Genomic DNA, 27,120 nt, shown 5'->3' on the forward strand with positions numbered 1-27,120 from the left:
GGCTGTCTCAGAGCAGAGAAAAAGCAGGGAAGGGAGAGGAGGTGAGGAAAGGGATCCAAGGAAACTGCCACTTATAACAGGCATTAGCTGGATTATTTTGCACTATTTCTATTCAGAACATGTAGATGTATCTTTATTTGCTAAGTGCATTTTTTCCTATGAAATGTTGGAGTTCAGTTTAGAGTTCAGCATAAAAATAATCTTCTCTTTTAATTTCACAGGGAAATTTAGCACTGCAACAGCTGAAGATGGAAAATTGGTCTGTTGAGCAAGTCTGCAACTGGTTGAAACAGAGAAATTTAGGAGAACTAGTTCCTAAGTTCCGTGGTAAGCATTTTTGTTGTTTGGAGGGGGGGCTTGTTTAGTAATTCTTGCTATGCCTTTAATTGGCACTGCCTACCTTGTTTTGGGGCATGTGTGTATATGCCAATTTCAGACTTTTATAAAAATTTATTAGGGTGAGAACTGACATAGACCTGATAAATCAACGTATGTGTACAGACTTATTATGAAGTCTCTGAGAAATCATGGGGGATGAGATTAAGCCTGTATATAAATAGAGACACCTCAAATCAGAACTGGCAGTTTAGAAGTCTTGACAGGGCCTATTTTATGTCGTATAAATCTTTTGAAATAATGCAACTGTAGTGTGTAAACGTTTTATGTCTGAGCATATAAACACTCTGCAGAAGAGTGCACAAGAAACTGTTATGTGAACAGCCTATTTATTGTGTGTTCTCTTAAAAAACTTGCCTTCTTTCATTAACAAGTGACAGTCTCCTGTGGTTTAAGCAAGGCCTGATTTAAAGCATTAAAATAGTCACCTCTCTGCCTCTGCATATTTCAGACTTGGCTTTTTGTTAGGGGAAGGTATCTGACCAGTGATTCCTGGCACTGCTTCGGAAAAGACAGTAGCAGTTGAAAATGACAGCTGGCAGTAGAAAGCATCTTTACCTTTGACTTGTCTTCCATCATGTTTTTAGGTATATAGAATGTAACTGTAACTGTAAAGTTATTTTACAGTATGTCTTTTATCCCCTTCAATGTGCAGAAGAAGAAGTAAGTGGTGCAGCTCTTCTGGCACTTAATGATCGTATGGTGCAACAGCTGGTGAAAAAGATTGGGCACCAGGCAGTGCTGATGGACCTGATTAAAAAATACCATCAACAAAAAAGTGGGCTGGATTCCCTTACAGGCTGTTGTGAAACCACTTCTCAAAAGTTTCCAGAAGTAATCAGTGGGTGAGTTTGTACATGGCACAGAATATATCAGTCTGGGTATAGCTGTGTTCTTTTCATGGCATTTTAAAACTGGCATTTACTAGCTCTTAAGCTGTGACTTTTTTAAATTTTAAGTATCTGTAACAACATGTGAAATGCAAAATTAGATACTACCTTGTGGTTTTAAATAGGGCATCAACATTCCAGAACAATGCCATTAATTAACTTAAACTTTTCTTCATATCCGGTTCTAGGACCTAGTTTTCATTTGGACAAAGCACTATCAAACCTTCATTTTAGCTAAAATTGTCACTATTTACAATATTAAGCTTTTGAAGAACTTACTTTTAAATGCTTGCAAATCTTGGAGTAAAATAATGATTTAGCCAGAGATAGTATTTGTGTCACAGGCGTATTGAAATTCAGTTTCTCAAAGGAAACTCTGAATTTGATCTTGCAGTTACAGTAGTATGAGGGCACAGCTTTGCTGTGCAGTTCTGCAGACTCCAAAAAAATTAAGAGCTTAAAATATCAAATGTTAGTGAATATAATTTACATTAAAATCTTTCCCTACCTAGCCTCCTTCCTGGAAAATAAGATGCTGGCATCCTTCTATTTACAGGGAAGTTGAGTAAATAAGCTGCTGTTTCTGAAAACTTTTCTGTGTCACCAAGAAGGACAGAATAAAGCCCAAGCACATTTAAGATGCATTCAGTCATAGATTTTAGGATGAGTAAAAAGTCAATATATTCTGTCCAGTTTGGGGTATAAAATGATGGGAAAGCTCCTGTAGTAAAAGTAGCATTTTGTCATAAAACTACAAGATGTACCCTCATAAGCAGGTAGCCGCAACTTTTTCTTAACTCTGCAGTGCTTGTCTTGGTGATGTAGTATAAAATTATTTTGTCTATTTATTACATTTTGAACAAAATCCTGTAAGAATAATTTCTTTTGATCTAGTTCAAGGAATCCTGACTAAAGTGCATGAGACACTGTTTTGAACAAATTCAAAATTCATGGTTCCACAATACATGTGAACACACATTTCCTCCATCGTTTAGTAATGTTAGGCTGAATTGCAGTGATTAAAGTCACCATGGCAGGGTTTGCAGTTAGTAGGACCCATAGCTGAGTGTGTGGTCCCACACTGGCAGGGAAACAATGGTGAAAACTGAGTGTCTGTGTTCCTAGTCTTTCTCCTGTGGTGCTTGAACCCAGGTGAAAACCAATCACCTTTTCTGTTTTGCAGAATTATTTCTCAGTCAGGCCCGTTTCCAGAACCAGCTCACACCGCCAGGACTAGTGACAGGGTTGAGAAGGCATTGCTCAGGGCAGGGGAGAAAGCAGCATCGTCACAGTGTCCTTCTGAGTCAGCTGAAGTCACTGTGGAGCTTCCAAGAGCTCTCAGCAGTGTTTCCCTGTTGTATTTCTCAGGTGAATGCTATCTGCAGTGCTTGTTGGTGCACTCCTGGCTGTAGCCTCTTTATCCTGATGTCCTTAGCACATCTTCTGACTGTGTGAATTGTGCTGAACTCACCTCACTGCTAGAAACAGAAATGAAGTCGTTGGTTGGACATGGAGTTTTGAGTACAATAGGTGAACACTTTCTGTGTGGAAGTAATAAATTTTTGAAAGGACACTGAGTGTGACTTACATCTCCAGCAGTTTGGTTTAGGACATGGAAATAGCATCTTGTGTCTGTCATTGGTAAGGTGGATATGTTCTAAATCATGGAGTAGAAACTGTGTTTATGTGTGTGGAGGAGTTCAAAAAGTAAATTTCACAAGGTAAATATTAAGATGCTTTCCAATTTCACAATCGGTTGTTTCTAGGAGCCACTCAGAAAACATAATAGGGGGTTTTTTTGTTTGTTTGCTTTAACTGCATAGATGAAAAATATTGATTCATAGAAAGGGAAAACTCCCCTTATAAATTTGGTAAACTAATGTCACTTCCAATAACAGCCTTTCATGTGTTGAGTGCAACTGAGGCCGGAAGAGTTTCTAAAGCGTCTTTAGAGTTTGGATGTTCTGAAGAGATGAAGTTCAGAAAAAAAAAAGTGGTTGATGACTGCCATGAATTCTTGGCAGCATAACAGTATCCCCTATCTAAGCTCTGCCTATCCCTCAGTACAGGGTAAAACTGTTGATGTTGGCTTCTATCAACAAAACAAGAAATAACAGGAATATGAGGAGGAAGAGAAGTGGACCCAACTGTTAAGTGGAAAGCAATTGTTTGGTCTGGCACATAGCAAAGTCTGTATCTGGAGTTTTTGGTGTTAGTGACGAGCTAGAGTTGAAGTAAATAACCATGAACAGTGGACTGTGAGACCAGCTGGCATTCGGAGCTGACTTGAAGCTTTGGACTTAACCTCTAGAAGAAACAACTTTTCAAGGTTCCGGTTAAATAGAAACTTACTTGCAATACTGTGTAAATAGTTCTTTCAGCCTACACCTTTCAACTTGTAATGGTTAGTTACTCCCAGAGATTAGGAGATGCCAGGCTATGAGGATAGCAGTTATCCCCTGAGAAGGTTGATTTTTCTTGGGTTTTTAACTGTATAATAATTAGAATATCACTAGGCAGTACTATATATAGTTTTCCTTTTAATTTGTCAGAGTCTGATAATTGAACTGATTGATTAGGAGACATTAGCATCATGTAAAATCATGACTATTCAATATGTTAATTTTTCTCCCTTTCTATTTGTGCCACTGGTATTTTAGAACCCTAAAGATCCTCTTTTCTGTAAGCTGCAGAAGACCTGACAGTAAATTTTTTGGTTTTGTTTTTTTCTTTCAGGGCTACTGACAGACAGATGTTAAATTCTTCTGGTCATGTAGAGCAGAAAAAATATCTGTGCTCAAGTGAAAATGAAAAAGGACTAATTGATCACAGGGTGCTAAAGCAGAAGTGAGTTTATAATATATTCCTTACATTTTCATTACCTTTTGAAAAGGATGTAAACACTTCCTTTTGCTTCATTTATACTTTACAAAAAGTGTTCTTAATTATTGGAGGTCAGGTTCCGCTATATCCAGGTATATTTAGAAAACAGCAGAAACAGAAATTTATTAGGATTTGGCTGAATGAAAAAGCCTGATGGTGTGTTTTCTGCCCTCCATCCTCAGTCCTTGCTCACTGTTTCATGTTACCTCATGCAGAGGGCAAGATACAGGTTTGTCTTTATCTAATTTTTAAAAATTGTCTTTTACAGATGTGTTTTCAACAGCAATCTGACAAATTAGTCATTACAGACTGAAGTATGGCTTATTAAAAAAATTGTGTGCTGAGGCACCTTAAATATAGCATTAGTGAAGGTAGGCATGCTGATTCCATTTGGATGCTCGTTTTACTTGGGTATCAAAACGAGCGTCCCTTAGAAACTGGAGGCAAGACAAAGTGTAGAGTTTTTTCTTTCTGTTGTTTTTTTTTTTTTTTTTTTTTTCCCCTCCTACCCATGCTTTTCTCCTTTGAGATGGGCAGTTAGTGTTGGAAGAGAGTCCTGTTCCTCTTGCAAGGCAATTGTTTTCTTGTTTGCAAAGCTTTGTTTTCTTATCACTATCCCCCTTTATTTCCACCTGCTATAGTGTCTCCCTCTGCCACTCTCCCCCACAGATGTGACTGATGGCCTCACAGTTCTGAGATAAGGGGAGATCTTCCTGCAAAAATGTCTATTTTATCACTTTAACAAGGAGTTAGTGATAAGACTGACTGGGAACGGAGGAAAGAGTTTAGTGAATCACATAGTTAATGCTTTTAAAATAAAGTCTTGCTACTTCTGTTCTTTAAAAGAGCAAACCAAAAACTCCAAACCCAAAGATCCCGTCAGCATTGTTATTGAAGAAACAAACCCAAATCACTTAAACCCTCAGAATAAACTACTAATATGGTCTTGCAATGATGCGTTTTAGCCTGTGCTTCCAAAGGATGCTTATTTTTAATTAATTATGACTAATTTGCCTTGTGCTGTATAAAGAGTTTTAAATGGGTTGTGTGAATCAGGGTAACCAGGAACAGGAATAGACTGACTTTAGGAAATGTTCTCAGCAAATATTGTCATTACAAAGCATTCAAAGGCCCATAATGGTCTATTAAGGGGAAGAGACTGCTAAAGAACAGTGCCACTTCAGCTCAGGGCAGAGAAGAGAGGGGAAGTCTGCTGCTGTAAATGAAGTGCCCCTTCTCAGTGAAGTAGTAGATGTCGTAGAAGTCAGTGGAGCTGTGATGATTTGTAGTCTTGAAGACCTGAGTAAATTTGATGAGGGCTTCTTTCTAAAGTTCAAATGAAAATCTGGAAAACATCTTTCTCAGAAACAGCTGTTTTATCTAAGAATGCGGATGGAGTTAAACAGCCATTGCATTCATTAACTGCTGCACTAGGTTCATCCAAAGCTAAATACTATTTTTAGAGATCAATGCTGTTTAGACACGTCTATGACTTGACCTACGCTGATAAATGTCTTATGATAGAATTTAGGTTTGATTTATTTTTTTTGTTTTTCCTTTTCCTTTCCCTGCAATATTCACTTATTGCATTTTCAACAACCAATGGAAAATTTTAATGTTTCATATGCTTGAGGGAATTATGAAAGCTGTAAGCAGGTTATGAAGGGTTGAACAAGATGTTTGTTTTAGAAAAACTATTACAAGAACAGAAAAAGTTTCTTTGACTGTAATATAATGACAGATTCTTAGCCAAGAGCATAAAAGTAACACACACACACCTCCCTGCTAATAAACTTAGTTTGAAAGCTGGGTGAGCTGGTTGGTTTGTTTGTTTTTCACTCAAGTTCCAGATTTAGGTGCCCTGGTGAAAAAGGGGTTTTCACATCAGTTTAATTAATGGTGGCTATTTTTTGTATTTTGGAATAATGTCAGTTGATATTTCTGATAGATCAACTAGTGTGATGTTTCTACTGTTTTTAAGTCTGTGCATTTGTTTCTCTCCTGTAGTCTCTCATCTTAATTAACAAGGAAAGGAAAGCTGTAGTAATATATGGAGGTTGTTTTGCAAATAAAACACTCTGGACTGTCTTATTCTGATTAGGGAGGGTAGGGACCCATTTCTCATCAGCTAGGCCAGAATTGGAAGAGCAGCTAAGAACAAGGTTGACTTCCACTTTTACTTAGTGGGTGTTCCCACATTATCCACTGTAGAGTAGTTAATATAAGCACTTCTAGAGTCTGTTCAGCCAGGGGGTTAGTTTAATGTGATGGGATTGGTTTCATTGTACAGTTTAAATTATTGATATTTGGCTAGGGTTATACTTATAGCCTCATTAATTTAATCCAATCTGTAAAAGAAGAACTTAAAAAAAATTTGTAGGTTGTTTTTTTTGTTTTGTTTTGTTTTTTTTTTTTAATTATTATTATTTTTATGTGGTGTTGGGTATTTTTGTGGTTTGGTTTTGGTTTTGTTTCTGTTTTCCCAAAAGATTCATGGAACTACAGCTTCAATAACTGCATGGTTTTGCTTGAAGTGAATTCATGGGTGCTCTTATGGATTATTAATGCTGTGAACTGGCTCAAAGTTTTTTATGTTTCCTGTGTAGGTAGTCCTAACAACTGTGTTAAATACACTTTTCTATATTACTAAATCTTACCAAAATATCAAAGAAGATTGTTTAAACATAAAAATAAAGAGTAAGCGGGTGAAGCAATTGTATAATTTTATTTTTCTTGTACTAAGGTTGTGCATACATATAACCAGATGGGGTTTGCAAGCTACTCCAGTGAAATAACTTTTTGCTAGAAATGACAGAAGTAATAACAGCCAGTTTTTTGTTAACCTACCAAGAAGATTAATCTTGAAATAGCGCTTGTCTGTGAAGATGATAAGATAGCTAAAGAGGACAATTCAATAGATATGTTTCCCATATTCCTGCTTTTCTGTATTGGAGTACTAGCAGTTTTATGGCTTGTGGAAGCCTGGTGTTTATCTTGTTGCTAAGACAGAGGCTTGCACTACTTGTAAATACCTGATACTGCTGTGAAAAAGCAACCTTTTATTGGTTGGTTTATATGTTCTGTCTGCCTTTCCTCAACATGTTTGCTTAGCAAATGACATCCCTAATGTATCTCTTTTTTACTGTTTCCAATATGATGGCCCAGCTGTTTTCCTTCAAGAGGGATGTCCTGGTACATGTTTATTTGTACATTTATTTCTTCTGTAAAAACATGTTCTGTAGCTCTTAAGTGCTGTGTAACAGATTTACTGCCTGAACTCCTTGGAGTAATTTTCTCAGAACACAAACAGGATAACGGATCTTCCATCCGGCCTTGACAGGTTTGAACTTTCCTATTTGCTGTGAATTTGGAAGATATGGTCAGTGCTCAACTGAACCTCAGCCTGCTAAGTGTTCATATACCAATAAAGCTATTGCCAGCAGTGACAGAATATTGGTGCTGGTGCCTACATATATTTGAGCTGGTAGCAAGGACAATGAATTGGAAGATTCATCTGAAAACAAATTTGGCATCCATCTTCATGTCCATGATGGGCCTGCATGGGTCATCCATTTCCTCAGTGGAGGAATTCTCCTTAACTAGGGCAGTCTCATCTATTTCAGTCAGGCTACAGGCAACTGCCCTCACTGCTGGGTAGCTGCATCTGAAGTGTCTTTTAGTTTTGATATGTCATTCTGCTAATGATCTTTATAGAGCTTTTTCCTTTGCTTCCCCATTACCCATATATAAGTATTGTTGGTCTATTTGATGTGTTTTATCAGAAATACACTTGTGCTTTAAGAAGAAAAGAAAATTTTAAAAGGAAAAGAGAGAAAGAGCAGCTAGCCGGAAAAATTGTCACTTAGTCAACTACTTTGGATGATTTTCCTCCATTTATACAAGAGAACAAATATTACTTTTATATGCATACGTATACACACTATAGTCCTACAATGAAGACTCAGCAGGACTGTGCTTTTTTATGTATAGCTTAAGAGTTTCTTAGTTTCCATGCAAAGACCTCATTCTGGATATCATCAGAATTACTTTTAGTACATGTGATGATCCTTTTTTCAGTTAACTCACAAGGACATGAGAAGCAAACATAAAAAACCCCAACATGTTAAGCCTTTGATAATGGTCAATAATAGAAGAAAAGAAGTACTGCCTGTCTATTTTCAGAAGTACAGTCATCAGATGCTTCATTTGATTATACCTTTGGGGATTCCAAAATCATAAATTGCATCTAGTCCATTAATTTTAACAGTGATAGATTGGTTGACTCTTTATGCTATGAATTTGTCTCAATACTTCTGAAGCTATTTATTGTTTCAATAGTAGATTCTCCTGGTGAATGACGTATCATAACAGAAAAATAATTCCATTTTTATGATTTCTGATTATTTCAATTCAATTGTTATTCCATCTTCACAAAACTGTTCTATATGTGGGTTTGATTTGTGTAGGGTTTGGGAGACATTCTTTAAATTTACATTTTCATTTTATGTGGATGCAAGAATTTCTTCACTTTTTCTTTAAGTCAGCATTTCGTGTCTCTGTCATTGCAGCAGGATGTTTAAGAATGCTAACTTAAAATTTAAAAGACCAAGAAGACTCATAATAATAAATTCTCTGTGCTTGTTGCCTCAGTGTTTTGGAAGTCCAGATAACTGGACTCATGGTTTTAGAGCACTTCAGGTCAGCAGAGCTGAATTTACTGATATGGTACTGCGAGCCTTCCACAGAAGTTTGCAGGGAAAAAAAAAATTGCTAAATCTCCTTTATTCCAAACCAGAAATGAGCCAAATCTTACAACTGACTTGTGAGAGACACGAACTACATTGCCTTGTTAAGATCTAGCAAAGTCATAAAAGCAACAGCAACAAAAAAACCCCAAACCCTTAAAATTCTTTGGATGGAGTATAGCACATTTTACGCAGGTGAATATGAATAAACTCTGGGTTTTTTTAAATGGCCTAACTTAGCTGGCAATTCTGTCAGTCAGATTCCCCAAGGAGCATTTTTACTTCCCCTGTCTGTATCCCACAGCTGCTGCCCTCGCATGAGGTGGAAGTGCAGAGCCTTCCCTTATGTGATGCAGCTCCTCAAAATGGGAACTGTCAAAAAATCTGGACTCCTTCTAGAAGAAGGTTGTGTCTGCATCTCTCAAACTTTTTTGGAAGTGGATTAATTTTGTCTGTAACTTGTTGCTCATACTGAATGTGATGATTTCTATAGCAAGGTTACTGCAGGAAAAGCTGAAGTGGGAGCTGCTCTGGGAAATGGGCAGCTTTGATGTCTGTCGGCTCCCAGTGTTAGTCTGTTGGCTAACACTGCTGCAGGTAACTTCTTGTTCAGTTTAAAGGATGCCTGCCCTTATGTATAGTGGGAACTGAAAAATAAAAGCGATCATCAAGCACTGGGCAGACTGCAAATCCCAGGCTTTAGGGAATAACTGGGAAACTCTACATTTGAGTTCAAAAGTTGGAAACAACAGTGAAGTGCCTGAAGATAATGGCACGAGGATGTTTCAGGCACAGATCTCATAACTGTGAATAGGAGAGCCCTTTTTTATCAACTATTGAAAGGGAAAAAAATTTCTTTTGATATTTCATCTTCTGTGATAATTTCTTCCTTTTGATGGAAATAGCCTTTACAATCTTAAATGTTGTCATAAAGTTGAAAGCATATATACATATGTTAGGGAAATGGAGTATTTTCTACAGCTGCAGACTTTTCCTTTCCTTCACATCTGCCAGTTCCATGTTTTCTCCTCTGTTTCTTCTTTGACTTTGTAGACATGGACTTTTTTCCAGCCTACAAATCTTTAGACTGGAGTCTTGCCAATGTGTGATGTAGACATGTGAAAGGTTAGACCTTCATCTGTGAAAAATGGGAATCTATTGAGACTCCACCCATGTGCTGAGTTTTATGTGAATGTACTGAAAATGTGAACCCATTGGTCTCAGCAAATTTCTGCTCGACCTTTTTCACCTCATGGGAAGCCATTTTGGGGACCTAGACTGTGAAAAAACTAAACCAAAAAGAAAAATCAAAAATTTTATCACTGTAGCTCCTTGTAACTTCTTGCAGGACTAGAGGCTTCCCAGTACCTGTAAGAAAGAGTTGTAAGTCAGATGTGTGACAGCAGAGAAAGAGGGGGACTGAACTTTTGCCAGAGCTAGCCATTGGATTGATTTAGCTGTAGAATCAAAAGTCTCAAGAACTGACAGACAAGAAAAGATATAGTAGCTTGTGTTTTGAGATTTTGATCTAATTTCTCTCAGCTTAGCTAGAAGGCCAGAGAGGGATGGCTAGAATTGGGCTATATGTGGTTGTACCTACATCTCAACCTGTACGTGCACTGGGATTTATGCATATAGCCAAGGCCTTCCTTGACTGTGGAGAACAGCTTTACAGCTGAACTGTTCTTTTAATTAAACATGTTTGCATGTGAGCATCTCTGAGGATAAAGTTTATGTGGAGTTGTGTCTTGTTTCAAACAAGCTTGTATTTCATCGTAAAATATTACTGCACATCTTCAATGTGACTGCCCAACAGTGATGAATCCAGCAAGAGCTAGTAAAATATTTAATCTTGAACAAGGAAGTATTTTGTGTTGAATGAGGCTGAAGCTAAATGAAATTTGGAGTATTTTGTTGTGGTGGCAAGAGTGAAGGGACTGGTGGAGGGGAAACTTACCATGCCTCTCTGGCTATTAGCCATCCCAACTGCAAGAAAATTTTATTTTCTCAAGTAGCTGAATATAATTCAGTTTGCCTGAATTGAATTGAACCAGCTAAACCTTGCCACTTTTTGAAGTGGCTTTTCAGCTTCACTGGTGTTACCATCAAAAGGAATTTCAGTGCTGCTAAGATACAAAGGACTGTAAATTTTAAACTTCTGTCCATTTTTTGAGCTAGTTTAAATGATAGCATGTTGAAAATAGCCTGTCTGCTATGTCACTTTTGTCAGTAAAATTGGCAAAAATACAGGATGCAGACTTACAGGCTGTGGAGTGGCTCACTGATGCTACATTGAACATCTGCACTTTATTTGCACAGGAGGGGTTTCCAAGTGATTTCAGAATCTGAGTTCAATTTTATTTTCCCATTTGTGTATTAATTTATCACCAAAAAAGGACATGAATGTGTCTGTATGAATATGTTGTCACTTCTTGAACAACTTTTCCTTCTTTTGAGACTGCAAAGTACTAACAGAAGTTCACTGCCCTTTGCGTCTGCTGTTAACCATTTGTGTCTCATGAAATCTGATGAGCTCAGAAAGACATAATAAGCCCTGACCATTTTGTACCTCTTTTGCATGGGGAAATGGTAGTGCTGTGAGTACTGCTACTACTGCTAAGATCAGATGACAGTACCCAAATGATACATTTTTTTTCTCAGCACTATATTGCCATATGTGGTAGTGTTGGGGTTGGTGCAGTTATATCATGGCTGTAGAGTTTTTGATAGCCTACAAGCTACGTCAAAAGATGCCAAGATGGTGTCACAGCATAAACAGGTCAGCAAGGTTGAGACTTACAGGCTAATCTACTCAAGAGGGCTACAGGGACCCAAATGAGCTGCTGTGCGGGTATATAATAGTCTTTAAAAGCAGTGTAAACTAAGGTATTTCAAATGCTCATCCATTGGTATTGCACTTGATTTTGCTATCCTAAAGATATTGGCTCACAGTGAGTCAGTTATTTATTTTTTTACATCCCTGTCTGAAAAAGACAAGATAGAAAAACCTCCCCATTAAGACCTTGCTAGAACTCTTCACAAGTCTTGTTTATATACCTAGCTCTTGTTATAGGCTACCATAGAGACTGGACTGAAGTCTAACAGTATTTCCTTCTGTAACTTTCATAGACTCAAAATGTAGTGAAGTTTGGGAGGGACAATGGAGCATGCCTCATCCAGCCACAATTCTTTTTGTGGAAACTTTTATCTGCATCCCTCAAGTGGGGAATCCTTAACTTGAAATCTATACTGTATATGTCTCAACAGCTGCAGTAGCTATCTTAATTTTCTTCATAATTAGTGGAAAGAAATAGATGAGGGGGATCATCCAATCTGACTTAGATGTATTCTGGTTGTTCTGTCATACTTCAGTGGTGCTTATGTCTCCTTGGTGAAAATAAAGAGACTGAAAATGATTAATTCAGATATTTATATCTGTATGTTTATACCATTTAAGCATCTACATATGTCATCTATAATTATAACATTTTATTTTAGAAATTTTTTTTTAAAGTGCTAGGTGTTTTCAAATTGCTCTCTGTAATTAAAATTAAAGCAAACATAAACTGCAGTGATAGCACATCTATAACAGGACTCTCTAGTTGTCTTTGGCACTTCTCATTTGAAATTTCTTTATTGAATCTGCACTACTATGACTGGGAAGCTGTCCGGGGCTGCCAGAACCACTCCATCTTTTAGGTGGCTTTTGACTGACTTCAAGCCAAATTTATCTCTACTTTTCCCTGTGTTCCTTCAGAATTAGGGTTTGAGTAGCCAGAGGTGATAACCTGCCTCAATTTCACCCCAGCTGGGGTGTTACATCTGTAAATAGTGGTCAGGCTGTTCTTGACCAGAACTTTACGGGCTGTGTCTACTTTGTTTCCAGACATGTGCTGATGATAATTGCCCTCATCCCTTCATTGCCTTCCCCTGGGGAGGACAGTCTTAGGTAATGTCATGTATAGTATTTTATTCAATTAAGCTGTTTGTCTTACTCTAGTTCTAGTTAGCAGAACTGGTAGGAAACACATTAGAAATGAAGACAGATAAAGTTATTTTGCAACAGTACAAGTCCGCAGACCTCTGCTCTGCCTTCCACTTTCAGTTAGAAACCACCTTCTAGTGTCTGCTGGTTATAACATTTCACATTTGACATCTGGTTTAACTCTGTGTGTATTGATTGCTGCTTTTGTAGGTATTCTTTATGCAAAAACAAGGACAGCAAGCCTTGAATTTCTATAGCTGTACCTTTCCTGCATGTTGAGTTTTTCCTTGTGTTTTTCTTCTCATCTTGTCTGCATTTCCATGGAAGAAGGATGTGATTGTGATGATATAATCTTTTCTTTTACAGAAAAAGTGTGAAATCATTTTTTGCAAGACACAAGATGTTGCAGTGGACAAGTTCTTACGATTTGCCAGACTTTCCTTATGATGTCAAGTGTGTATTAGCAGAAAAAAAATGCCCTGATCACAGTATGAGAATAAGGATTATTGAATTTTTACAAGCAGACATGACAAAATACCTAGAAGGATCACTGTGAGTAAACATCAGTAGATTTATATGGGGCCATTACCTATTGGGTGCAGAGGTAAATTTTCAAAAGGATGTAAAGCCGTTCTCTTTAATACACTTGTTTAAGTAGAGGAGGCTAAGGGTCTGAAATCTGTTGAAGACAAGAGGAAGATTTCATGCAAGCATTAAAGCTGTGCCCTTTGTTCTTTGAATAGGAATTGATTGCCTGAGGAATAGTCAGTTTAATATAGATCAGTATAGACCCTAGTGTTTATTATTATCCAGAATAACAACTATTTCTTTTACGTCTCCATCTTGTTTGCACAGATATCCGAACAGTCAGCAATATAACGTTGTTGTCAGTGCTCTGCTGCAGGCATACCCATTCCTTGATGAAGATGGGAATGGCTTTGTAAGTATTGTGGGGGTTTTTCCACATAATCAATCACAAGAAAATAACCTAGTTCAGAAGAAATCAATAACAATTTCTTATATACTGGCTTTATTCGGAGCTGTAAGCTTCACTTGGCTGCATTTGGCAAATCACATTCTTATTTCATTATATCAATTAAAGATTAGTCCAGTTATCACCATACCTCAAAGCCACTGTGAGATCATACAGACCTGTACGTGAAGTCCCTGTTTGGTTGTTGGGTATGCTTTCTTTCTGGAGTTATTATGCCAAAAGATAAATTTAAATGTGACCTTTTTTTTTTTTAAAACAAAAAAGCCAACTCTTTAGAAAATTGTCTGTATGAGGACTAACATCTGACTGATGGTCTTGCAATGCACTGTGATCATTTATGTGTTAGATATCAAACTACAAAATTCAGTAATACCAGTGGTTTAAGTATGTCTGGAATCTAGGCCTAATTTAAAAAAAAAATATCTAAACCCACTTTTTGTAATCTCAGTGGGGACATAACTGAAAGCAGTGGAAGGAGATGACTTAAATTTGAACTACATTTTTTTCACTCTTGTGACCCAGAATATATATATGTGTGTATATATATATATAACTTCGTGGTCTCTGAGGACAGTGGTCACCTTTTGACTTCAACATTGTTGCTTTGCCATGTGATACTTTTATAGCACCTTGTGAGGCTTGTGAGCCTCAGTGGGGACTGTTAGCTTTAAACATGTATAAATATATATCTCATGTGCCATTACTGTAGAAAGCAAAATAATTTTGAAAACAAAACAAAACAGAAAAGCTCAGGTTTACGTGGTGGCTATTCTAATTCTCCCCTGAGCCCAGGCATTGTAGAAGGGAAGGGACTAAAGGAAAAAAGCACATCTCAAAGAGGAGAGAGGGAGCAAAAGGATCAGATGGCAACAGTCTATCCTTTTTTAATGAGGGTACCTCTCTGAATACCCCAATGTTGGTCCTCGGGTGGGGTTCTGAGTAATGTTATGGCTTATCTGGCTCCCTTTATGTGGGGGAGCTGGCATGATATTCAAGTCAGGTCTGAAAACCATTTTACAGCCTTTAACTTTTAAAAATTGTTTTTAAACAGAGGTTCTTCAGCTAGGTTTTCAAAGGCCTTTAATTGCAGCAGCGCCATAGACCGGGTGAAACTACTTTTAACTCTGTTCTTTAGGAAATGGTATTACTTTCCAGGTTGATCGCAGAATTGGTGCTGGCAGAAATTATGTGATGGTGCAGAAACTTCAGAGAAGTTGTTCTTTATTTTTTGATCTTTCCATCATGCTTACTAGAAAGCATGTCTGGCAATAACCACCGCAAATAAGCAAGGAAGTTGGAATTAGCAGTTTGCAATATTGCTAGTCTAACACTTTCTGGGCCAGCCCCTCTCCACTGCCTGGGTTGAGACAGGAAAAAATGCACTGAAGGTGTATGCCTGTATACTTAAGTTTGGAGGAGGACGTGAGAATGAACTACTATTTTTATTGGCCTTAGTGTTAGACATTATGTTCTTATGTATATCATAAAGGCTATAAATACTTATTTTTTTCTTGATCTGAGATAGCTGTGTGTTACAACAGCAGTGGCTTAAACAAACCCTGCAACATATGTACAGCTACTTATCACAAGACTTGCAGTAAAATTGAATTCATATACCTTTAAGAAACAAATGAACAAAAAAAAATGGCAACTACCGTTCTTTCTTTTTTTTTTCTCAGAAAGGATCTTCAGCAGCTCAAGAAAGCAAAATTTTTGTAGGTTCTTCTTTTAAAATTGCCTCCAGCTATCAAGGGACAATAATTGCTGCTTGCTGTTCCTGATAATAGTATTAAAATGTAAGATGTAAAATATTAATTATTGAGAGGCTTTGTATACCTTAAACTTGTTGTCATTATTACAATTTTTTGAATAGTACATTGAAAGTATTTAAGAAATCTATCATCAATAAAATTCAGAGGTAAAGCAGAAAGGTCTTTGTTTGGGGACTGATAGGTAAATGGAGAAAAGGAAAACTGGCATAGAGCAGTATTTTAAGCAAAAATCCTAGTTAAATTCCTTATTAAATAACATTTATATATAAACTTCTGGAGATGCAGCTCGTGTAATATGGTTTTGTTTTTTACCTTGGGAAGAGAGGAATAGCACTACGTAAGTTCTTATTTCTCTGTGGACTCCAGAGAGCCTTGGGTGACCAGCTGTGCACAGCTGTCTGTGCCTGACAGATAACACCCTCCTTTCATTGTTTTGTAAGGCTGGAGGATGGGACACACCAAACACGGCAATTTAGCTGGGCCAGCCTCTGAAAACAATAATTTTCAGCACTGGTAAATTAATAAAGTTATTCAGGTTTTTTTAGAATACCAACAAGCCCGTTTACATTCTTTGGACTTTTAATTTCTTGACAAAGTTGCAGGAAAAATTAATTGTTGCATGTATTTTAAAAACCAAAAGGGCTCAGCACAGTTTGGCATGCCAAGTTTTGCATTCACTCTGGCGTGCTGGAGCTCACTTCTGCAGTTGAGTATTTTCCTTTCTGCCGTGCAAAATGCTCTATCCCAATGTACTGTTAATGACATTTACTGCTCTCCATTTATTGCTGTGCCATGTCTCAGTTCCTAGATTCAGTTTAAATTTATGCTTAAAAGGTTTTCTTACCCTTTGGGGTGGAGGAGCAGCCACAGCATCTGCTGGGCTCTGCAGAAGGCTGCAGTAGTTCTTAAGGAGATGTCCTGAGAAGGTCTGTAGTGGTGTGACTTTAATTTTAACTTGTGAGTCTTGCAGTTTTGAGCCCTTCACCAGAAATGGATGTGTCTTGGCTGCTGGAAGGATGCAGCAGAAACTGTTCTGGGATCTTCCCTGGCCAGTGTGCGTGCCTGTGCGTGGTGTGGGTGGGCCGGGGCAAGCGTTTGGGCTTCCTGGATGAGAAAATGGAAAGCTCATCATATGAAAGGTCTTGATATTCCAGAATCTTCTGACCAAGAGCAGAAAATCAGTAGGCAAAGAACTTGATGTTCTTGATGTACATGGGTGGAGAACCTTTGAACTGTAAATGTCAGCACTTTTGTTGCAACATTTTTGTTAAATGAAATGACTTGAACACAACTGAGAAGGGGAAAGATCTGCTGGACAACATAGAGGAACAAAACCAAAACAACCAAACTTAAGAGCACCGAAATGCGCACGAGTATTTTCATGACAGGAAAAAGAATTACTTGCAAAACTTTGAACATTCCATTTTTTCAGTTTGTTTGTGAGGTTTATTTTGTTGGGTTTTTTTCCCCTAAAATACTGGAGAATTCCTATTTACAATTTCAAATTGTTTTAAACAAATCATTTAAACAATGCGTGTGTTATGTTGAAACGTAGTCTGATATTTTCAATCTCATACTGTTGCAATGAGAGGCCATTAAAGATTTGTTGTTTCAGGACTTATTAGTAGATTATCCATAATTCTATTTTCTTGGTTAAAAGGTTTCCCATTTAATTTTGCACTACTGAAAAAAATATGTTTCTGTGCCATCCATCCTTTTTTGAAGGCTCTCCAATGCAATATAGTCAGGACAATGAATATGATCCTAAATGAATTAATTTACAAGTAAAGTCACAAATAAGCTGCTCGTGTACCATGAATTTAAAAAGAATTTTATTTATGAGGTCACCATAGAAGCAGGGATTAAGAAAGAATTATCTGAAATTCTAAATAATATTAAAAATAATCATTTTATATTAATGACAAAACTCACTTAAGAGGTCTATAGAGTACTTGGAATGAAATTAATTCCAAGATTAGCATTTGGTGAAAAGAGTTTTCAAGTGATTACCTAAGGAACTTTTCCCGTGATGTTTCCTTCTACTTACAGAACAATGCTATCCTAATCTAACATACAGCATTGAAAAAATAAAAATCTTAATTTAATCATGAAATAGCTTACTAGATTTCTAATGTATGTTGTAACCAATGCAACATTTGTAAGTTACAGACAAATAGTTTGTATAGAAAAAGCCAACATCATAGACACAGCAGCCAAAAGCAAATTGGAATGACAATGTTTCTTGACAACTTGCAAGATATTCTCTTTGTATTCTATTCCATCTGTATTGGTCACTTTTACAAGGCTTAAACCCAACAATTTGGAAAGAATTACTTCCCTTATTTAATTTCAGCATGTCAAAAATTATATGGTTTCAAGAAAACCATGACATGAGAAAGGAAAAGAGAGGGCTCTCTCATTCCCAACACTTGCCAGGGGGCTTTGCATCAGCGGCAACCTTGAGCTCGTGGCTGCCGAGCAGTGCTGGTGCAAACCAGCATCTCAGTGCTGACATGCCCGATTTATGTAACTGCTGCACACAAAATGATTATTTGCTAGGAAATTACTGCTTTTAATCTGCATGTAATCCTTTCCCTCCAATGTCAGATAGACTAATCCTTCTACTCCCTTACAAGCATGGTAAGCCTTCTTGGGATGTTTTTTTTTTTTTTTCTGGAGGGGTGTGAAGGCAGGGAAATAAATAGAAATAAAGTTATCGGTTTGAAAATAGTAAGGAAAGCATCATTTTTAGAAGATGCATTACCCACTAGGGAAACCACATAAATGTATGTGCTTGCAGACTCATTCTTAAAATAGGTATGTAAGAAGGGACTTGGCTAACTTTATGAGAATTCTATTACAGAAATAGATTTAGTTAAAACTTTTAATTTATTGGGGAACTGGAGGATGAAACAGCTGAATGTTTTGAACTTTGAGGGATATTTAAAGCCTTGTATAGGTGTCAGCATATTCTTTCATGTGAAATAATAGGAAAAAATGTCTTCTAGCCAAATAAAATTTTCAAAAGAAAGAAACTGTGCAGAGCTCAACTACAGGGATGTTTAAATTGTCAGCTGCTAATATATTCCATGATGATCATGTTTTAAAATATTATAACATCTGTTCAACACTTCAGAGAAGCATTAGGCTAAAGTTTTTGTTTGCTTCTTTCTTAACAGCTTTAAAATAGTAAGCTTCCAAATAAATTTTGCTAGGCTTATAATGATGGGGTATTTGCATCAAAATGCATAGGGCAAGAACTGTAAGTGTATTTAGGAACCTTAAAGATTCAGGTGGAAAATAAAGGGGATTTTCAAGGCATGTAGTCACCCTCTGCTTTTGAAAATGGTGCTGACATGTAAGCCTCCAGATACGGAGGCTGTGAATATGCCTTGTGAGAAGACTGGGTGAGCAGTTGTACTCTATTTCTAATCATTATGTTTAGGTTGGTCATGACATGACTCCTGTTCTGGCAGAATCCTAGGCCTGAAGTCTACATACTAGAAATGCAGATGGGTTTGGTCTTTTTTTCTGGTTCTTGGATGTTCAAGTGTGACTGGCAGTGAGAGGATACTTCAGTAAGGGCTCATGTGCCCCTAGGAAGGGCATACCTGCCCTGGCTGGCCCAGGTCTGCTCAAGAACAGCTGAAGTAGACACCACGGGATTGTATTCTCATAGCTCTTCCACCATTAATAGAGGTCTTGCTTTTAGGATTGAGGACCTGTAAGTCAGTTAGTACCCCAGGGAGGTGGGAACAGTAATTTCAGCAGGAGAAATGCAAGGTCACACTGCCTTCACCACCACCTCTTAAGAGACCCTGTCAGCTGTATCCTGTGAGTGAGAAGGGCAGGCATGTCAGACTCACTGCAAAGAAAGATACTGTACTACTTGATCTACCTCTACTGAATTCAGGTTTACACCAAAGTCAACCTTTCAAATCATGTGACCTTGACTAATAAATGACACAATTTTGGTAAGAAATTTAGGGTAATCATACTTCTGTTTATATTTTGTTTTAGCACGTCAGTGAGTACAGGCTTAAATATAGTCTTATGTGAGTATAGTATTGGAGTAAGTTTTAGAAAATGAGGTAAGAGCTATTTGAATCTCTCTTGCCACATTCTGTCATTTACAGTCACTTTTCTGACCAATTTTTGGTCCCTCTGACTGTTGAATACCCTTCAATAACTTGAATAAGCAATTGCTTTTGAGGATTGACAAAACTATTCAAAACTGCAGGTTTTGCCTGCAGATGTGTTTAACAGCCTTTGCTTAGTAATTTGTTCCCCACATGGCAGTAGTTGGTATGTCTAGGTCCTGCCATGGGACATCCAGCTGGGGGCTGCATGGAAACAGCCATCAGTCCATAAGGATGCACAAGGAAGTTGCTGTCCATCTAATTTTCAGAAGTGACTTTTCAATACCCGAGTAAAGAAAGACAAAAGTGTGACAGAAGCTGTGGGACCACATAAACTCTGCCTTTGGTTGCCAAGGAATCTTGAATTTACATACCTTGTACAAACACTAGGACCTACTCAAATGATCTTAATTCAGTGATTTTGAGTTCAGTTTAAAAATATAGCTGATCCAGTATACCTGTAGGCTCCCAGCCTGTCAGTGCCCCGCTCTGTCTTTCCCTTCTATTAGATACAATCATCATACAACTGTGCAACCAGTTAGATGTTGCCAGAGGCAGGGGAAAAATAATGCACTAAATTAAAAAAAACCCAAACACCAAAAACCCCAAACCCAAAAAACCCACTGCACAATTTCTTCGGCCTCCGTGAGCTGATCTGCTTCCCTACGTAGTTTTATGACCCAATGTCATGAATGGAGGATCCCAAAGTAAGACCTGAGAAAAGAAAAGCAAACTGCAGTTTCACTGACAGCCCTTGTTATATAGGAGAGATCTAAACCCCAAGGTTCAATAACTCTTATCCATAGCAAGTCACAGCAGTGCCATTGCCCCAGCTGTTAGTTCCCACAGAGTCATATACCACAAGTGCTTGCGTTTCCTTCTGTCCTGAAGCCACCAATGTGGTGATGCCACCCTATGAGTCTTTTTCTGCTTAATGTCAAACGCTTTTTTGTAGAGTTAGATACAAAAAAGTGACCTGCTTTAGGTAATGACAGATATTTCTCCCCCATGCAGTTACTATGGAAACGGGCACTTAAAGATCGTTTCAAATATGTGCGGAGACCCATTGAAGACGATGAGCAAGTCCTGAGGAACAAATGCAAGTTTGGGCACAGGAGAGGACAGACCAGAAAATCTCCATTTGCTGAAAACAAACTTGGTGATGTCCAGGTGCAGATAGAGGTAAGATGTCTTGGTGTGTGAGTGAGTTCTGCATCTTTCAGCTCCTCTGTTGACAGTAAGGCAACCAGCCAATAAAGGGGAGAGCTGAAGTGATCTCATCCTATTTAAACTCATTTTGTATAAAGCTTGTCCTAAATCAGACCCTTGACTTTTTTTCCCATTTCTGGAAAACTAAGTATCAACAGCACAGCCAAACCTCATACTGGATGCCTTGAACATTTGTTGTCACTTAAAGTTATTGCCAATTGGACAGAAAGTCCTGGGGTTTTTTTAAATGCAATATTCCTATTATGCTTTAGTTTATACACCTCCAATTAGAGTGAAAAACAGTAGAGACATATCTAAGAGCTGAAACATCTGTACTAATAAGAATGCAAAGAGGTATTTGAGCTGATAGCAAATGGCCATATTCTACTGTCACATCGCACTTTGGTATATAAAATCTGTTTGTGTTGATGTGTGGTATACGTAAGGATGCTTACAAATCTATGCATGCAGTTGCTTTGTATTCCTTTAGAGAATTCAGAGAGCTATTACTGTCCAGTAAGTGTTTGAAGCACACTAATTAATTTATACACTTTCATAAATACATTAAGGTTCCAGCTATGCTTTGTCAATGCTCCACACACTTCCTTGTGCTGCAATTAAAACATTTAACTTACATTCCTACAATTTAAACAATTATAGGAATGCAATAAAGAAGATTTGTAAGGAGATATTTGACTTTAATTTACCCACATCTATCTTGCTGTTTACCACACCCTGTATTTAGGGGAGCAAGAGTGGTTTATTGGATGCATTTCTGAATACATTATGTTTGAAGGTAGCTGTAGTTTCCTACTCAAGATGCAGGTACATTTTTGGTTTGGGGTTTTTTAGAAGTTTCACTAATTTCTGGTTGTCCCCTTTGGGTTAATGTGTGTAGGAATAAATATTTCCCTCCTTGCCTGCTTCAGTTGAAGGGTTGGCAGAATGTGTGAGGTAAGAAATCTGTAACTTGGGTGCAAAACAATAAACAGTCTTGCTTGTAGTAAAGAAGAAATTATAGGCTCCTGGTTTTGTGTGCACATTAAGAGTTAGTCATCCTTTATCTGCTAAAGCTTGGAAAGGGCAAATGCGGACCTTTCCTGTCTTATGAGCTAGTTGAGAAGGGCTTTGAGGAGTTCCTGTAGGGACTGCATGCTCAGCTTCATTTTTCTACAGAGAAGGTGTAACTGCCTGTGCTGTACGTCTGTAGACTAGAAATAACCACTCTTTTTAACTGCACTGCCTGAGGCCACCACTGGTCATCCCTTGCTTGTTTTAGATATTGAAGGAGAATGTTACATCTCTTTTAAAGGCCTAGGCATTTTTTTGCTAGCCTTAGTGTTGTAAGCAAATTAAGGTTAAAATGAAAAGAGGTAAGAGGACGCTGAGTGTCCCTAAACAAATTTTCCTTTCTTTCTCGCATTTTCCCTGTCTCCCGAACACATATATAAATAAATAAAATACAAATATAAATGCAAGAACAACACTTGTGAAGCCTATTAAGGCTAAAGAATGAGTCCCACAAAGCGGAGGGAATCATAACATTTTTAGCTATGTTTGGCTCTGAGATCCTAAATTATGTCACTACATATGTGCAAAACTGAACAAAATGTTTAGTATTTTAAACAAATGCAGCATGGGCTTTTTCATTTTGTATATTTAAGAATACACATAAAGGCACCTTTCTGCCAATCCTTGGCACTAATTACTCTATGAAAAATATAAACTGTTAAACAAAGTGTCTTAGCCTCAAAAAATAAATATTTGATCTAGAAGCCAATACCACCAGCAAAGCCAAATTATATTCAAATTATCATTAGCTAGATCCCCTTGCCTTCATCCCTTGTCCAAGTCTGGAAAATGAATCAGTCTTGTGTGAACTAGAAGCCAACACATGAGGAAAAAGAGTGGGAAATGAATTCCAGGTTAAGGAGACCTCTGGACAATAATCCCTTTGGGTCACTCCACTCGCTTTAGATAGGCAGAGTAGGACATTTAGGGCATTATAGATCAAAGCTGGCAAAGCAATGCAGATGAGAGAGCACATCTGTTCCCAACAGATGACCTACTTACCAATCACACAGCTGACTTCTATATTGAGCTTTAGGTTTTGAACAGTCATATGTTGTAACTCTGTCAAGCGTACTTTGTGTCAGTATAATCTTGGATTGCTAATGGGAAATGTCTCACTGTTATATCCGGCATTTGTTTTTATATAAAAAGAAAAATAAAGTTATTATTATTAATAAAAGCCTTAATCAATCTTTCTATTTCATAATTTGAAAATCCAGTTGCTTGCCAGGACAAGCTTGCTGTGATTTTTGACTGCCCCTCAGTCTGTGCAAGCCCATTACCTTCCAGAAGGCATTCTTCCTCTAAAAGCAGCTCAAGCGTTACTCATCCTCCCATGCAGGGCATTGCTTCCAGGTGCAGCATCTGCCTTTCTCCTCCAGTCTCTTTAAAACATCTGCTGACGTATTCCTCATTACAGAGCATTATATTCAAACAAGACTGAAGTGTAGCTACTCTTTTTAGAGTGACTAGCATCACATGAAAGGTCTTGAGCAAGTGCAGGGCAATGAGATGATGGTAAGTAAACACATAAACCCATGCTGGCGGTGCCTGTCACTGAAGAAGATTTTGATTTAAATTATGCTCCCTACAAATGTTCATCAGGTTGCACCACCATGGAAAGAAGCTTAGACTGTGCCTGACAGATATTAATAGGAGCCTCTGTGTCTGAGGGATATTCAGAATTTTATCAGGAAAGCCTCCATACGTAACAAATTTTATGACTACGGTGTGAGAATCCTCCTCAGTCATTTTCCATAGCAGCTGCAGTAATCCCTCATCTGCTGCAAATGGAAGGTACTTTCCATGACAAGGGTGATCTAACCGTGAAAATACCTAAGAAAAGCAAGCCAGTCTCCCTGCTGTAGCCAGGGTGGGATTACTGCTAAACCAGCCCTCCAGTGGCTTGTTCTGATTGATCTCCTTTTTTTAGCATCAAACTCCCCTTCCTCTGCCCTAAGGCATTATTTGGTTTATGGTCCTTCAGGCTATGAGGGAAACCACCTCCTGCCAGTTGAAATAGGAGGGGCCCTAGACTTGGGGGAGCCAAGAGGGGTAGAAAGATAGGACTTTCTTGGTGCGCATCTTTGGCCAGAGTATTGTCAAAAGGCAAGAGGTGATGGAGAGAGAAATACAGTTAGAGCTGATGATTGGCTTCTATATGATGAAAGCTTGTAGTTCAAACACTATCTTAGTCATCACACCAGCAGTGACCAAAGAGCAAATTGTTCCTTTCAGAATTTTAAGCTTGGAAATCTTGTCAGTCTTGAACAGTGCCGTTCATGGAAAGTGTGACTACACAACCAATTCAGTTAGCTAAATGCAGACATGAAAAAGGCCGCAGATATCCTGAATGGCTCCACCTGCCAACTCAAAGGCATGTGTTTCCAATAGGTCCTGTGTCATATTCTGCTACTTCTAGGGGTTTGATATCTCAAATATCATTAAATAACTACATCTATGCAGCTGGATTAAGCTACTTCAATCCATCCCAGACATTAAATGGGAAAATACCTCAGTAAAGGGACTACTGAAGGGCACCTGAAGTTACCTGAATTGTAAGGGAATATAACAGGCTAGAAGACTGTTAGTAGTCCATGATCTTAAACAGAAATGGAGAGAGTACAGTCCCTCTTCTAATGCCTCCAATTTCTCACATCCTATGACAGCCTGTTTGTGAGGTCATCAGGGTTTCTCTGCAGCTTTCACAAAAATAAATTTGGAGTTAGGTGTGAAAAGGAAAAATAAGCTCTGAGAAGACTTCAGTTAAGATAGTGGTAGATGTTTGCAGATAACTGGGCGTATTTGCCACACTCAGCAGAGCTGAGAATAACATAATGAAAACAATTTATAAAGGGGGCACCAGCAGGCCATCTTCTTTCTGTGTCTATGGGACAGAGATAAGAAATGTTTTGATGACTCTCTTAGACTGGGAGAGGTGGAAGGATTCTGCTGAAACTTAAACTCACGAAGTTGGGCACCTGCTGATATTATTTGTGTACAGGGAAGATAAGCAGGAATGTTGAAAATGGTGAATGTGCAAATCCTCTGCCAAGAGGACCAGATGAGAAGCAGAGAAGACCTCTGGCCCATAAAGCAACCAGGTAGAAGCTGAGTACCATATGTGCTTGCTTTGGTGGTATTGTGCAGTCCAAGAGTGGTGAAATTTACCCTCTTGGCTTTATGCTCATCATGATCTGGAAATTGTCTTTTCTGATGAAAGAAGGAATCAGGATTAAGTGATATCTACACTGTGAGCTGGAGGTTTTTTTACCTTGGATTAGGTAAATTAGGCAAGTTAGATGTTTCCTAGGAATATGCCTTTCTTTGAGGTGATAAATAACATCGTGATTGTCAACGATCTTATGCCACCGCAGGAGTTAGAAACTTGAAACAAGATTTCAAGGAGTCCAGAGAGAATAGGACTTGGAAAGGGATGGCTGGAGAAAAAGGGAGGACTGAGGAGAAAACAAGGCAACAGCAGGGGAAAAAGGAACCCAAATGTCCGGAACAAACTCTCAAAATATGAACAGCTTGTGCACGAGATGCAGAAACTCTCTTGGCTCAGTCTTGTGACTGAGACACTATTGGCAGGTACAGCATTAGGTGCCATCTATACTGTGAATGCCATACACAGATGACACAGGGTGATAGCACCTTTAACATTAAAAGTCTCTAAGTGTTTGAATGTTTGCACAGCTAGAATAGGAGGATGCATATATAAATGATCATCCAGTGGCTGTACTGTACTGTTGTAATGTGATTTTTCCACTAAAACTATGATGTGCATACAGAGTGTGTAGTGTTACTTAGTTAATATTTTAAAGTGCTTTTAAGTCAAAGCAAAAGGTTTAAACACAAATTCCTGGTATACATCCTGCGCTTCACCTTCTTATTTATGTAATTCAGTATCTCCATTGTTCTGTGAGTTAAATTGTCAAATACTGGTTGTCCCTTGGAAGAAGAAAACAGATTTTACTAATTTTGTTTATGCAGCTTACAAATCAGAAAGCAGTTGTGATCAGAAATAGACTGACTTACGTGGCTTTGAAAGTTTTTGGTTAGCATGTAAGTCTAGTTATTAAATTGCCTGCCTGGCTCAAAAGGGCAATTATGTGTAATTAAAGCAAAGCCTGCTTTAATTAAACATCTCATTTGAGTACAAGTCAGTGTGGATCCTGCAGTAAGTTACCTGCTCATTTTGCATAAAAGCAGCCTGTCCATGCAGTTTCACCTGTCTTTGTGTTCAGCATTTCAACATGAGAGGTGGGGTACAGTTGTGATGCCTTCTCAATTCTCTCCCACCATCTGGGGCAAGAAGTTGGGCCTTGCACAGTGTCCAGCTTACTGCCTGCCTTTCAGATTCATATTTGTTCCAGATCAGGCTGGGGTGTTTGGGGGGTTTTATTTGAGCAATTCTTCACTTTCTAATTGTCATAACTTGTTTTGAGCATTCCTCCTGACATAAAACACCCCAATGTTCAGCATAGTAATGTCATTCTGATGAACCTGAATGTCACCACAGAAAAAGGGCTGTCCTTTCCAATAGCAGTATAAAAAACTGTTCAACACACTGTGTTTTTATGATGCCTTGTGTATGTGTTCCAAAATAGCAAGACCCACTTTTCAGTATTCAAAAATCAAGACACGAGATTCAGATTATGCTCACTTAACTAACCATGAAAGCTGTTTCTCACCCTGAAGAAGTTATAAAAGCCAATTAATGGAAAAGATTATTCTAAACAAGGGTCCTAACTTGCAGAGAGTGAGCATACAAGCATCGTATCCTTTGTTTAGGTATAGAGAAGACACCGAAACTGCTACTGTCAGGCTTTCTTGTGTAAGTACCTTAAGTTAGTGTTGATGCTAACTCTGATGCAGGTAGACTCAGCAATCAAGAAGTGTCAGCAGCATCAATGCTCTTAGCAATAACATGACTTGGAATATGCACTGGCATCTAACAAGGAAAATTTGAAATGTTTTTTCAAAGGGAACATTATTAGCAGCTGCAGGGAGCTAACAAGAGCAGTAGTAAT

General features: G+C 38.1%; 1 protein-coding gene across 1 annotated transcript in view; it reads left to right on the plus strand.

The window, feature by feature from the left end:
- The first annotated feature begins 239 nt into the window (after positions 1 to 239).
- Positions 240 to 27,120, plus strand: part of SAMD3 (sterile alpha motif domain containing 3) — a 37,242-nt gene continuing 10,361 nt past the window's right edge. The window contains exons 1-6 of the mRNA XM_027752051.2: positions 240 to 327; positions 1,052 to 1,241; positions 4,023 to 4,133; positions 13,266 to 13,451; positions 13,755 to 13,839; positions 20,819 to 20,986. Of these exons, the coding sequence (XP_027607852.2) occupies positions 249 to 327; positions 1,052 to 1,241; positions 4,023 to 4,133; positions 13,266 to 13,451; positions 13,755 to 13,839; positions 20,819 to 20,986 (819 nt within the window). The 5' untranslated portion in view covers positions 240 to 248. The remainder of the gene's footprint in view (positions 328 to 1,051; positions 1,242 to 4,022; positions 4,134 to 13,265; positions 13,452 to 13,754; positions 13,840 to 20,818; positions 20,987 to 27,120) is intronic.

Source organism: Pipra filicauda, unplaced genomic scaffold (genome assembly GCF_003945595.2).
Source record: "Pipra filicauda isolate LSUMZ 115617 unplaced genomic scaffold, ASM394559v2 scaffold23_size5868930_pilon, whole genome shotgun sequence".
Classification (NCBI taxonomy): domain Eukaryota; kingdom Metazoa; phylum Chordata; class Aves; order Passeriformes; family Pipridae; genus Pipra; species Pipra filicauda.